General features: G+C 40.7%; 1 protein-coding gene across 1 annotated transcript; it reads right to left on the bottom strand.

Moving 5' to 3' along the window:
* On the bottom strand, window positions 1-948 carry LOC6550759. Its single transcript, XM_001976760.3, has 2 exons — window positions 179-948; window positions 1-32 (listed from the first exon to the last, which is right to left on the bottom strand). Exon 1 carries the CDS (start codon window positions 804-806, stop codon window positions 237-239), a length of 570 nt encoding a protein of 189 aa, XP_001976796.1. The 5' UTR covers window positions 807-948; the 3' UTR covers window positions 1-32; window positions 179-236.
* Between the last annotated feature and the right edge of the window lie 14527 nt (window positions 949-15475).

Below are 15475 nucleotides of genomic sequence, written 5' to 3' on the forward strand. Positions count from 1 at the left end.
GATCTTTGGATGATGGAGGTCGTCTGCTGGCGCTGGGGACAAAAGGGGAAGACAAAAGAGATGGAGACACTTAAGTTTTTTGGTCGTGCTGCGAATGTGACAAAACAATTAATGTTTATTTTTGCATTTTAATTTGCCAACATTAATTGCAAGTTTATTGAGCTGAAAGCCAACGAACCCAACCAACCGCTGGCCTTGGCTGTGAATAGATTCTCTTCTGGGTGGTCTAGTGATCTTCATTTAGCCGCCAGTGTCATGGTCATCAGGACGACAAACATGGAGTGGGCCAGCAGGTTGAACTCGCCACCCAATCCCTTCCAGTAATAGTCAATAACAGAACCGTAGTGAGCCGCAAAAGCAATGGCAGCCATGCCGCCATACAGATTGTTGGACTGATTGACGCCCAGGAAGAGCAGGGAGACCACGTTGCCCAGGAGTGTGAGTTCCTTGAGGGTTTCGATGGATGTGTCCTCGGTGCCAGCCAATTTGGCCATCATGTCGTAGACCAATGGCACCACAAAGCAGGTGTGGGCCAAAGCCAGGCTCGGATTGCTGGACTTCAGATAGAGCTCGATATTGGTCAATGGCAGCGGCACTATCTCCATAATGCCCGACGGTATCAGCCGCATCCGATTGCATTCATCGTCGTCGTTGCTCGCCGCCCGGACCATACCCAAGATTCCGTGGACGAGGCTCAAGGTCGCTGTTGCATAACCATAGGGCGTTTCCAGGGGGTGGAGGCTGTACATCGCATAGCCGGAACTGACCACCAATAGGCTGTTGAACAATGCGTCCATTAGCAGCATCTCTTCTCTTCAATTTCCGTGCCCTTAAATCTGATACTTTTCAATTGGCCCTTCGGACATAGTTCGCGCTTTGAATTTTTGTTGGTTTTTGAGTGCTACAACGGAAAATTTAGTGTTAGCCAACTGGCTTTTAGCCCATTTCAATGGCTAATGGGTTTGACAGCAGTGGCAGAGCTAACCTTACCACCTCTAAAGTAGATAGCTTTATACAGTGGTTTTTCGCTCAGAATTTAAATAGCAGCTTTAAATCGCAATATTCTTGACCAAATGCTATGCTTCCAAGTGAACTTTTGCATTTTGAAACGCGTTACGGCACATTCAAGTTTAATAGAGTGTTTTTGTTCATAATTCTTGTATGGCTAGATCGCTTCAGATGCCAGGATAGATGGCAAGTATATGGTCTAGTCGGAGCTACAATGGATTTGCTGGTACGCGATGAACCACACCGGTCAACTTCTCATCTGGCTGAGCACAGAGCAGTGAGCAGTGAGCAGCCCAATGTCCCCGTTGATTTATGGCATCAAGGGTGGGCAAGCTTAATCCACTCACATCCACCTGCGATCCACCTGCCGGCGGCAGATGGCCCAAAGTCTCGTGACTCGGTGGCCAAGTCCAAGTATAAAGACTTGAGACCCAAGACGATTGAAGACAGGCAGGGGACCACAACCACAAGCTCGCTTTAATTATTAATTTAAATCGCACCGTTTATATGATAAAGACACTGGGACGTGCCGCTGAGCATTAGTGCATGTTGCAAGTGAAGTGGCAAGTGCACCAGCGAGAACAGGAGCGGTTCAGGCGCCAAGTTTCACTTCTGCAAAGCGTCCTTATGTTTTCTGAATGCCAACACAGCCATAGTTTTGTTGCTACAATTGCAATATTTGCTTCGTATATATTTAATTGACAGATTATGAAGTTCTTTAAACTTTTATCTTGGGATTCAAATAGGCTTAGAAGACATCGGAACCGAATTCCCGTAATCCCGATCCTCCGAACCGCTCCACTTTGCAACTCCACTGAGTGGCGTGACAAAAGTTGTTGCTCGAGTGCCTCCCCCTTTGCAAAGCCCGCCGCTGACCCCGGCTCCGCCCCCTTTTCGGCCCCCACCCCTGCCCGCACAGACAATATATGTATATATAAGTATATATGTTTGTACATATGAAGTCTGCAGGCGAGCTCTGCAAGCGTAAAAATATGAAAAGCGCCGCAAGTGCAACAAGTGAAATATGAAAATGCGAGACAAAACAAAAAAAGTGAGAAGTGCAAGTGCAGGCAACTCGGCTCAGACATTCATAATTAATCAGGCTCTCCTTTCCACTTTCTGTGGCGAGCTTAACACTTCCCTTCGCCGCACTGAGCGAAAAAAAGTGCATTTTAGTACAACATTGGCATATATTGTTGCATAAATCATTCAAGTCTGCCATGCAGCTTTTATAGGACTAAAAGTAATGAGCCCCCTAGAGATGCTAACGTAAGGTTCGTTGTGGGGAATGCATTCCGCCCCAATTGGAGTTGGAGTTTTTCTGCCAGTGCAGAGACAACCCTCGACCCTCGACGGAGTTTCCTGACTGTGCGCCAAGGTTGAGCGAGCATTCGTGATCCGGATCTGGCGGGGAATAGACCGTACTATAAGCGGGCCAGACCATCCCAAAGACGCTCTTCAGACTGAAGACTGCAGACTGCAGACTGCAGCTGGCTTTGAGCCGGACTTTTTCCTTATTTTTTTGGTATCTGTTCTGGGCCAGTTTACTTTTCACTTGCGGACTCTTGTGGCTCGTGTGGCAGCCAAGGCGCAAAGGCCTATTGATTTATGGCCAACTCGGCGCCCCAGCTAATCAGCGGCATTTGCATGCAGATCGCAAGTGAATTTTTGGCCAAAATGTTTAATGAGGAACGCACCGCAGCGAAGACAAAAAAGAAAAAAACCTGCGTGGCCAAATATTTTCCGGCTAACAAAACCAAATCAAATTGAAACGGGCCAAACAAAAAAAACATCGACAAATGCAAAGTCGAGCCAAAAATGCTCTTCTTTTTCTGCTGATAATTAATATGGTTTTAAGCCAGCAATATAATCTTCAGCATAAATAGTCTTCCATGAGCAGGTTCTTATGTGTTATTTGTAAATACTTCTTGGCTTAATGTTCGATTTGATTGGTGTACCCCTTACATGAGAGTATCTGAAAAGGAGACGCCTCGACCAAATTGATCGGGGCAGTCCAAAAAAAGTGCGTGAGCGATGCGCAAATATTTGGCCGGAGTTTTGGAAGTGAAATAAATGAAATGAGTTGCGTTTGGGGCTCTGGAGCTGCTTTAAATGCGCGCCAGAAACCCTACGCACTTCATAAATTATTTAACAGCTGCCCTGGCAAATTTTCGGGGGGGTGTGGGTTTTCAAAGGGGCTTCCATGTGGCTTTCGATTGTGGGTTCAAGGGGTTTTCGGGGGGTTTTCGAGGGGCGGTGGCCAGCGGAAGGGGACCAATTTTAATTGCCGGCTACACGACAATGACAACACACCACCGCACGCACTTTTTGGAGGCCGATCGAGTCAGAAATCCGAAATCAGGTCCAAAAAAAAAGGGAACCGCAAAAATGTGCGAATTTTTGACAAGTGCAAACCGAAGTCGAGGCATGTACAACATGGCTTTGTACACGATTGTCGCCCCGCCTGATTTATGTCCAATGCCCCGGACAAGTTTTCAGATCTAAGCGATTCACGGATCCGTGATCCGAGATCCGTGATTCATATACAACATACAGATTGCCTCATTCGGGTGCTGGGCTAATGGGGTTTGCCAAGGGAAAACACTTACGATAAATACAAAACACTTGCACTCCACCAAACAAAAAAATAAAAAACCAAAAAGTGTGTCCAAAAACGCTGAAGATCGCGCTATCAGATGGCATGAATGATTGTGTTAACAGGTTGCTGTAATAATGTGACAGGAAATGGTTAATTAATATGCCCATACTAAAATCTCTCAATGAATTGGCAGCGGCATTCGATTGACAAACATTAAATCGATTGAACAACATTATATTAGCATTATATGAATAATGAAATGGTTGTTCTATTATGTACGATTATGTACATAAGATGAAACGATTATTGATATTATTGATATTAGCATGAATACTCGCATTCAGCTCAATTAATTTGACCGACTCAATTAATTGAAGTCTTTCGCTCGGATTTCTTTCGTGTTTTCAGTGATTAAGAATGTTTAATTGACGAAAAAAACATTTTCATTTAAATGTCAAGTAGAGCCGGAATCATCCAATGAAAATAGAACTGGTTCAAACACACTTCTAAATCGAAATATTAGCTTGTTCATCTGTTGATCGTAATTCATGCTACCTACAGAACATACTACTTAATTTCAACGCAGAGAACATCGCTCCATGCCAAATTAATCATTCGACTGAAGCTGAAGATCTCTAGTTTTAACTAGTTGATAATGGGCGGTAGTTCGATAAATAGCGCCAGTTGCGAGATCAAAAAAACCAAACAATAAGATAGATTTCAATTGTGAGCATGCCTTTAGGCTAATTGCACAAAATGCGGATGTGTATGGGCAATGGGCACTATGAAAATATAGCATTTTTTGGGGCATTCTTTTCGCATTTGATTTGATTTATTTTTGCTTTGTCGGCTGCTCAAGGATTTGACACTTTATTATTCGTATTATTTATGGCACTTTGCTGCGACCGGGCCGACACATCCCCATTCAAGTTCCCATGGCTGCGTCCATAAAATATATGTATGTACATACATATATGTAGTTCAAGTGGCCCAAGATCCATTTCCAGGAAGTCTTACTATGGATCGTAGCGGAAGTTAGGAGTCTGAAATTCTGCGAAAATCAAATACCGCTCTCTCATAAAATTTGAATTCGTATTTATTTGTTAGCACAATCATAATCGGTTCATGTGAAATATACATTTATACACGTTACTCGTAGAGTAAAAGGGTACACTAGACTCGTTAAAAGTATGTGATAGGCAGCAGAAGGCGTTTGATGTTGTAGAAATTAAAAAAAAATGTAGAAATGTTCCAAGGCTGAAGTTCTAAACTCCATAACTCAACTTATCTTAATCGGATTTTAAAGCGGCATACCTCTAAATGTTTCTGGCGCAATTCTCTAAAAATCTGCATTTAAATTTAGAAATTCATTTTTTTTTTAATATTTTTGTAATTTTTTTGATGTTATGATTTGTAGAAATATAAAAAAATTAAAAAATGTCCAAAGGCTGAAGCTATAACCGGCTGAACAAAATTACACATGCCGCTACAAAATTCTAACTTGCAAAGTCCGTTAATTTGAATTCTTTTGCAGTCATTTCTCCCACTTAAATTGACAGGAGAATCTGTCAAAAGTGCAGGGCGCAAGGAACCAAAAAGTCCCATCAACGAATTGAGCGATTTGAGTTGGGTATCCCAGCCAAAAATAATATTAAAATAAGCAAAAAAAAGAACCAAAAGATGTTGTTCTTTGACGCTGCATAAAATTAAAGGCAGTGAGGGTGGCAAAATATACACATACATATGATATATACATAAATAAAAATGTTCTGTCTGCCTGTCAAATGTCAATGATGTACACTTAAGTCTTTTATTCGCTATCTGCGATTGTATCCCTCCATTGGGTACAGTATGCCCTCCATTGGGAGCCCCGCCAGGCGGCAGTCAGCAGTCAACAGAAAGCAGTCAGACATTAAGACAGTCGATTCCTTTATTTCGGACCAAAAGAAGTCATTAAAAATGCACAGAATGTCAATGTAAAACGCTGATAATACGCAATTATGCATCCGCCAGATAAATAACACGGCCGAAGGAAGCTAATGACAGTTGGCAGGAATATAAAAAATGATGATGATGCCCGGCATCAGATGGAGATGTCTGGGTAAGGGAACATATACTTATTCGTGTATTTATGTATGTGCATATTGCCCGCCACATAAGCGATGAAAACTTTCAACATAATCAAAAAGTCGTTGGCACTGAGCAGAAACGAGCAAAAAAAGGGAGTATATATTTTTCGATATTATCATGGTATATTTTTAAAACTTATTTGTTAAGTACTTTAAGCAGCAAATCCGAAATTAAATTGATTAAATTGCGAAACGATTTCACGCCACACAGGAGTCATGTATAATCGTCTTTATGAATGCGCCAAAATATATTTGCACACGCGTTGATGGCGATGTCTGTAAACATGGCACACCACCCATCACACAGCGCACCACCCAACCACCCAGCCACCCAACCACCCAACCACCCAACCACCCAGCAATCCACCCACGAATGCCAAACACGAGCCACTGGCATGTGCGATTAAAATTGTTTTACGCAGTTTCCGACCGGCCGGCAACATTGTAAGCTAAAGTATTTAAAATAGTTTCGCTGCCTCCACAAGCGTTTGCTTGTGGGTGTGCGTTTTTCTTTGAGTGTATGTACGCGTTACACGTGCGAGACCTTTGCCACATTACAACAATAAAAGCAATAAATACAAGGAAAAGCAAACTATAGTAAAGCTACACCAACTAAAACAAACGAGCATCAGCAGGCGTCGCATTTGCCGCGCATTTTGCATTTAAACGGAAAAATAAACATAACCGACTGAATAGCCAAGTGGGTCGAAGCCCCAGATACTCTGTTAGTACTTTCCTCGCTACTCAGTAATAATTCGTTTTCTTACTGCAAATGAATATTTCCTAGTAGTTACAACTGTTGCCAATGGCGGGTTCCAGAGGGTTTTGAGTTTTGGGTTTCGGGTTCGCACTTTTGTGGGCTTTTCTAACGCATCATTTGCATAATGCAAATTGAGCAAACCGGCGCCATTCGCGTAATTCTCGTTAGTGCTTTGCAATCATTCAATTCATTCAGCCAGTCAGTCATTTAGTCATTTAGCCATTCAGTCACTTAGCCACTCAGTTTCGGAACAAAGCCACAAATATGTAAGTACCCGCAGAAATAGTATTTTTGTCACCCATTTATAATGGGTTATCTATTAACGGCTTTGCAATTGGGCATCGGGCCTTTCCCAGCGTAAATATGGCTGAAAATTGCAACCTTACTCCGTTTAAGTTTAGGTTTTACAAATATTGTTGTTATATTATATTGCCCACAACGTTACTTAATTACCTCAACCTTCGAATAGTTTAGCATAGCAAATTGTGATTTTTCCAGTTTGAGTTTTACATAATATAGCTTTTATAGCTGCACTTTTTGACGCCCATTTTCTATTCTCTTTCTATTTTCAATTGTTGTTATATGTACATTCAGGAACCGCTTATATTTTATTGAACTCGAACTATTCCTCAGACCTGCGATACTATCCTACAGATACTATCCTTCAGATACTATCCACATACAGGTTCAAATACGGTACGCACACCACATACATACATACGTACATATGTAGGTGAAGATATTGGATTTCATAAGCAGACGGCGACATTTTCATTTGTTTTCCTTGCTTTGTTGTTTTTTCCTTTACGATCTCCGATTCTGGCAACAGTCGGTAATCAGTAATCTTATTTATGGCCCTCTTCTATATAAGTGTTGCGTATAAGCACGGGGCTCTATATGCTGCGCGATTATAGAAAGTAAACTGGGTCACACGTGTTCTTCGGCTTTCACTTTCACTTCTCCTTTCCTTTCCCTTCCTTTCGCCTAGAAAGAGTGCTTCTTCCCGAGGATATAGATATCGATCTTTATGGATAGTACGTCAGCTCGACACGAAACTGATCCCGTTGAAGAGGTGGCAGATTTATACTTATTTATACACATATACAACATACGTGGTGGTCGGATTCGTGTGGAAAAGTGTGTATCGCTATTTAGAGTGCTGGCAAGTGGGGCGTATGAGCAATTATTGTTCTATATGTATATTCCTCTATCGCTAGCAGTAATTTGTTGTAATTTGTTGTTGCAAGCGAGAGCTTGGCATTAGCAAAAAATAATGAGTTTATGCAAATTAGTCGTTGGACTGATAAGAACAGGCGCCGATTGTGAAACGAGGCGGCAAAAATACACAGATGTTGTGTATTGTTTAAAACCGATGTGGACCAACTACTACTCTTCCTGTTTTCCATTTCCTTTCAAATAAGTGCTATTTTTCAATTATAAAACAATAGGTTCCTGGGTAGAAGTAGCTGCAAATATGGCATAAATACTGATTTTTTATTAATCCCCACTTAAAATGCACACACAGAAATGCGCTTTGCAACTTAACGACCATTTAATATACGAGTATATTACAAAAAACAAATCAGAACTTAATTGAATGGCCAATGCAAAACAATTTATATATTGAATACCCTCCCTTGATTGTTTGTAAACATTGGTATTTTGATGGGGCCAAGTAATGAGTTCATTAAGAACCTATCGAAGAGATTCATTCACACTGCTAGCCTCCATTCCATTCACTGGTTGTGTAAGGAACGAAGGGCAAGACCGTATAGCCGATGAGCCAGAGGTCCATTATCACCATTATTATCGCCGCAGATCCGTTCGACATTCGATGGCAATTGAATTTCGCCAGCCCCAAAAAGATGATGCTAATTGAGGCAGCAATGAGATTTATGCCATGCATTAGGGCAGTGGCTGATGGGACTTTTGGTACTTGGAGGTCACGATCTCCATTCCATTCGATTCCATTATAGAATCCAAATTCAAATCGGACTCGCAATCGGAAACGAGATTGGCATCGGAAACGGGAATGTGGAAAATCCAAAGAACAACCGCCAATGGATTGGCCCATGTTGTAATCGCCAATCTCCAAAAGCTGTCAGCGTTTGCGATTCCACTTGAAATGGCACCAAATGGCTTATCACTTATCACTTGGCTTTCAAATTGTACACTGCCTACCCCAAAAGACCAGCCAAGCAATTTTTGGGTTTTTTTTTAAGATTAATCATGATATTATTATTAATAGTTGAACTTTTCGCACCATGAGTGGTTGTCATGGCAGTCAATTATGTTGTAAATTCGTAATTACTATGGCAGGCATGCCGTTTTAATCACTGTAATCTTTGGGATAGTTGGAACATTTTACATAAATAAAATATAAAATATTATACTTTATAAATTAATAAAGGCCCTTTCGATAACGAAATGTGACTGGCAAGTTTTTATCGCATACTGATGATTTGCAGAACTTAAGGCTGCCATGCAACACAAAGATACTTTTCCATTTTATGGCAATAGAAGAATGTTTCAATTCACTTCAACTTCTGCATAACTCTTAAAGATACATAAATCAAGGAGTCTAGATCTGGCGGGTGAATCATGTCAAGTTGAAAAGTGTGCAGGTTAACAAAGTGGGAGGTGCGGACTGATAAGCGACTGATAACGATGACGTTTTCGCCCATCTTGACGGCGGTTGCCAAGACTGAAATTATAATTATATTATAATCAGCTGCCCGTGTTATCAGAAATATTTACGCAAGCGCCCCCCTCTGCCAACACTCTCTACACTTGAGATTAGCTTATAAATTTGGTTTGCTAGTAGCCGTGCGTATTGCCCCTTAAAACGAACGAAATCAGAATAGCTAGTTTTTGGCCCGGCAACGGTGCGTATGAGTAACAATGCCGAATGCTGAAAGCGGCAATAGACGCGCATGTAATTAATGGGAAATCGGCTGATAACAGCCGATGATGACAGACGTCCGAGCACTTGAGGCACGCGATTAACTTGGCCAAACAATAAATTGCCTTTACGGTTATACTACCCTTTTTCCTCCCGGGGAGGAATTTAAAAATTATTTCTGGATGATTTGCCTTTTTTTGTCGGTCGCTTGGAAGTCGCAAGACTTTTGGCGACCAGCAGCGTGTGGCAGTCGATAAGAGCCATAACTTTAACTATTCTTGAATCCAACCTTGAATACACTTTTGCAGATTGTCCTCTTGACCACCGGATATGAATCGATATGGGTGACTTTGAGCTCCTGAATCTGGCTTTTAATCTTATAATCCATTTATATAACATTCCATGCGGACAGCTTATGCAAACTGGAGTATATAGATGCAATTTCCGAATACTCCCTTTTTTGTCACTTTTGGTCACAAATATATCTAAATACTCCCTTTTTGGTCACAAATATTTCTAAATATGTTTATGCTGCACTTATGCTTTTGTATTTCGAGCTGAATACAATTAGAATTTCATAATTACAACATTGATTAAGCTGCACGATAAAATCAAGAAACTAAAGCAGGAAATCCTCTTTAAACAGAAACCAAAAGCCACACTTTGACACGAGATTTATAAGCCGGAAAATGATCGCCAATCAAGATTCATTATTTTGTGCATGTGACTGCCGTCTGTGTGCGTGGGCCGATAAATAATACCATAGCTTTACCGTTATCTCAATTAGCAGGCGCATTGCAAAAATATTTTATCTGCGCACGGAAAATCAATGTTAAGGAACCTTTTTTCTTTTTTTCCTTTTGCAAACACAACCACTGCTTTGTACACTGTAAGTGCTTTAAGCGTTCTAAAATAATACTTTCTGGGATTTTTTCTATTTTAAAGTTACTCAAACAGTTGACAATTTCTAATTTCTAATTCTCAAACGTGTTTGAATTTTGAAAATGGAATGGAATTTTGAAATTCGGCCAGAATGGGACCATTTCGGCTCGGAATATTGCAACTATTTTGGAACAGTCCAACACTGGGTATCTGTGCAGGTGATTGCCGCACACACACATGACAACCAATCGACGGCACTCAAGGAGAACTGATTTGTTTTGTTGTTGTAGTTGGGGCGCCCTGATAAGAACCGTTCTTATCACCCGTACGGACGGCACTACCAACGCTAAAAACGCGAATGGCAGCAAAGTTACTCTGCTGACGTTGTTGCTTTTTCTACCGGTAACTAATCAAGCAAAAGTGCCTACATCAAGTTTGACCTAATTTTGATAAGCGGAGACTTTGCGAAAAAATAAAAGAAATTAGAAGCAAGTAAAAGAATGAGGAAAGGAGCGATGGCAAGTGACTAACCCGAAATAATTAATTGCCGCGGCGTGTGTAAGGTTGACCCATGGATTCCTGAATTTGGCAAACGATGTGGATGTGGCCACCTCAGCTGGCGATAGTCAAACACCCAAGTGTGGTGCCAACTTTAAACGGAACATCATCGTGCTTAGTGAGATAGTATAACAGCACCTTATTGCCCCTGCTTGACTCTAGATTGTTTTCCGTTTGCCATTGGGCTGTTATCAGTGGTTTAGAAAGCGCATCGGATCGCGAATATTACTGCCATATAATATATATAATACTCAATAATCTAAAATCGGAAGCAGTGATAGCAGCAGCAGCAGTAGCAGCAGCATCTGTTGTGTAAAATATAGTTTTTCAAAGGTGAGAGTTCCCATTGAAATGAACCCCGCTTGAGAGATTACAGACGACAACCTTGCTGATTACGAATAGTACTCATCAAACATTTAAAATGTGTATAAAGTTGTCCACATGATTGTGCAATTATTCGGCCTCAAATGTTGCAGTCTACGAGTATATTGGTCACTTTGTGCCTTCCCAGAACCAAGTTATTGAATCACAATTCCATAATGAAATTTACCGCTAATGAGCAACAGTAGCAATCGCTGTTATGAAAGAGTTTGCACACTTCCACACTTGTGGACACGCCAAAGGGCGTCATCATCATCATCATGTAAATATTTACCCATAATTCATTCAGTTCAGTTCAGTTCAGTTCATTTCATTCATTTACTAGACAAATGCATTGGCAATGACTGGGCTGCTTTGAGGGGGAATCTCAATTCGTGTCGACTTACAGCTAAATGGTCGATCCCCTCTAAAAATGCATACATAGATAAAGCTATCTTTAGAGCGATCAAATACAACTTATGCATATCACATTGCCGGGTTCAAAGAGCTTTTCGTGTGGAGCCGCTAGGTAATTGTGTGAGTTTTTTTTCCCGGAATGCAGTGAGTAAACTGACATACGCTGCCGCCTCGGCCCGATTTCCTAGATATATTCACACCTCAACTTGTTGGGGAATTATCGCAAAGTGTCGGTAAGACAGGCGCCAGCTTTCATTATCTGGGGGAAAAAAGTAGAAAAAAAAATGAACTAGTTTCCACGAAAGCCTTTTGCCGGGTAAATCACCAAAACTACCCGTCACTTTCGAAACGAAACGATCGCTCACAAAGATATGGGTGAAGTAATATTCTACCAGCACTTGCCTTCAATCGGATCGAGCGGTTAGAATTCGATATCGCCGATATCGAGGATCAACTGTGGCAGTGCAGGGCCAATTATTATTGGCCCGGCATAAAAACACTCGTAAACAAAAGGCCAAAGCAAAACAAATGAGTGGAGAATGGGAGCCGGCAAAAACAAAATAAATAAATAAACAAAAAAAAAAACAACTCAAATAAAATACAAACGCAGCCGGGTGGTTCCCCCCGATTTTTCCTCACGCCCGAATTTTCCCCCCACCCATTTGCAATCCCACTTTGCTCTTTCTTATTTTGCAAATTTTTTTTGTTTTTTGCACTCTTTTCGCGCTATTTCACTAGGTATGTTTACTTTGTTTTCTGCTGTACCGCTTTGTTTTGCCCATTTTGTTGAAAATTGTTTACCAAAAACCTTGAAAATTGAAATTATGAACTTGACTTTGGTTGTATTTGTTTTGTAGCTGGCCCAGAGATAAAGAAGTTACAGCAAACAGCAGCGAAAGTAAGTAGCCAAATGCTGTTTGCCAAATTGTTTTTCGTTTTGTCTATTCCGCTAAAATCAAACAAATCGAAAAAAAAAGTAACTTTAGGGGAGCACAGACGAACACCTGTGGGTTTTCGAAATGTTCTTGAAACACACATTTCATAGGACACACTCAAGATCTGGGGAATTGGCCTCAACGATATATAGTATATACGAGTATAGTACACTCAGGAAACCTTTCAACTACTTTCTACAGTCGCAAGTTCATACAAAAAATATGAGCAACAGCTCAATAAACTGAAAGAAGTGTACAAGAACACTTTACATGGCCCTAAAAACTATAGACAAACTAACTGAAGTCGATTATTACATTACAATGGAGAAAATTTGTAATTTGACTACGAAATCTGCTTAGAAAGGTGCATGAATTTCGATGTTTTTTTTCCGGTGTAGAACTAAAATTATAGTTTGCTTGAGAAGCGGCATTTGCATGCGATTAGGCGAGCATATTATGCACATACATATTCATTTGCATTTGCATATGAGCAAAACAGCAAGAGCAGCGCGTGCAAATGCAATTCAAAATGCGATTATTGGGCGCCACTACTTGTGCCTGGCACCTTTCGGCTTATCGGCGTAACTGTAAACTGTATTATAACGATGGGTCCGCAAAGGGGTGGGGTGGTGTGGGGGTGGGTGGAGCCCCCAAATGAGAGCAAGTGGGGCCAAGCCGAAGATCCGTGAAAATGAAAGCCATTTGGCTGGCTAATTAACAGATGTCCTCTCACTGCAGTCTTATCAACTGCACTGCGAAAAAGAAATGGTACTGGTGATCAATATAAAATTTGTTTCAGTATTAACTGGTTCTTTTAGCTTTGTATTTGTATTTCAGCATCTACGTCCTTCTAGTTTTATATTTTATTTCGTTATCTACGCTCTAGTAGTTTTCTATTTTGATGAACTGAGATTTGAGAAAATTTAAGAGTTTTATGACTTGACTCGCATTTTCTTTTCGTGTGAACAGGGTACCAACTTTTGAGCTGTGACAATTCTTTTTTGTATTTTCTTTTTTGGCGTCCCACTGTCGCCACGCCCACTGAGCAGCAGCGGTGGGCGGGGCTCGCTGGCGGTTCCCACATTTGAAATGCTGATAAAGCGACTAAAACAAAGGGAAAACTGCACGTAATGAGCGGCCAGTAAGGAGATACCCTAACATCGTACACGTATATATCGTATATATCCCTGAGAAAGGTGGCAATCGCAAATAATAAACAAGCCAGGTGTTGCGACTTGAAAAAGATCTGGAAACTATGTTAGCAAATTTATTCAATACAGCTCAGTATTAATATTTCAATAAGAAGGTAGTAAACTGGTAGCATGAGCAAAAGTACAAAACAATTGTTATAAATGATTGTTTTATAACTGATCGCGGTTTTCGGCGCGGACTAAAATGCCCATTGTGCAAATGGAAATCAATGGGTGGCAAGAAAAACAAACAGAATTTTACGATAAATGCACCTCTTGTTTCAGCGTAGCTAATTTGCCAAATGCACAAAGAAGAAAACAAATAGGAACCAGGAAAAAAAACAAACAACAAAAAACAAAATACGACTGATAGAGGGTGACAAAGTGCAGGGCAAAGTAGAAGGCGAAATAAAATTACGTAAAAATGCTAAACAAACGCTGCAAATAGAAAACAGCAGGGCGATGGGCTAAAACAAAAATATAAACAAAGACGCGGCCAAGTCATAATAATAATAATAATAGTACACACAATGCGCCTGGAGCCCCAGTCAACAACAAATTCTAAGAGAAAATTATTTATTGTGCCTTCGATCGGCGCATACATAAATAATAACAAATAACAATCGGGGGAAGTTGAGTGTAAATGAACAAACTCTTCGAAGTTGATAAAACACCCATATATTTTGTTTTTAGCATGAGTTATAGGAAATGGCTAATTGCTGATATGAAAATATGTATTTCACTTTTTCGCACACTGCTTCCAAAACCTAAATACTACACTTGGAATGTATATGGTAGCGCACTCAAGATAAGACCAGGATTCCAGAAACTATATCACTATATCTACTAGTACGTTAGTAGTGCTATTATTAGTACTATTGCCAGCTTATTACATTCTACATTCTACATTGCATAATTCTCTGCCGGCAACTGCCACTGCCCTTTGCACCTATTTACCTTGTTACCATCACTCATCTTTAAAAGTTCCCTAGCTGCATCCAGCTGTATCTGCCCAGATCTGTAATCTTATCTGCGAAATGTCGCACTGTATGGGGACTATAGTTGATATGGGGGCTTAGCAGGCCTTATGCTCTGTTGCAGCTTGATGTACATATGTATGACATCGTCGTATTCCAGATACGATCCCGGAACTGATGAACCTAGACATAATCCCATTAACCATTAGCCATCAGCCATCAGCCATTAACCATTAACCATAGCATCATAATCTTTGGCTCGACTGGATGAGGGCCAAGGGCACCAATTGCGAGTGTGCAAATGCCGTGTACATATGTATGTATGTATGTACGTACGTCACTGGCGATTTTGAACGACGTCTGAAAAGCGTGCACACATTTGCTTGTATTGGCGCTTTTGTTTCGCCGTTTTCGCCATTTTCCGCGTCTTTACGACTTATTTTCATATGTTTTTCATGTTACATGCTGTGCTGTAAAAAGACGTGCCAGCATTTAATTTTTTAGCAAATGCAAAAAAGGCATAGTATTTAAAAGGAGCCTCTTCGTGCGCCGCCAAATATCAAATGAAATATGTACATTTTAACTGCAGTTGACAAAGTTCGGGGACGGATGTTGGACGGGCAATAAAACGAGGGAAAAAAAATCGCAAAAATAAAATAAAATCACCCAAAACAAAAGAAACCCAAACCAGTGTATGCGAAATTTGAAATTAAAATATGTAAGTAAATCAGCGAAAAGCATGGGCAGAAATCTCAAAT

This window comes from Drosophila erecta, unplaced genomic scaffold, assembly GCF_003286155.1.
Source record: "Drosophila erecta strain 14021-0224.00,06,07 unplaced genomic scaffold, DereRS2 tig00000126-arrow-pilon, whole genome shotgun sequence".
In the NCBI taxonomy this organism is placed as follows: domain Eukaryota; kingdom Metazoa; phylum Arthropoda; class Insecta; order Diptera; family Drosophilidae; genus Drosophila; species Drosophila erecta.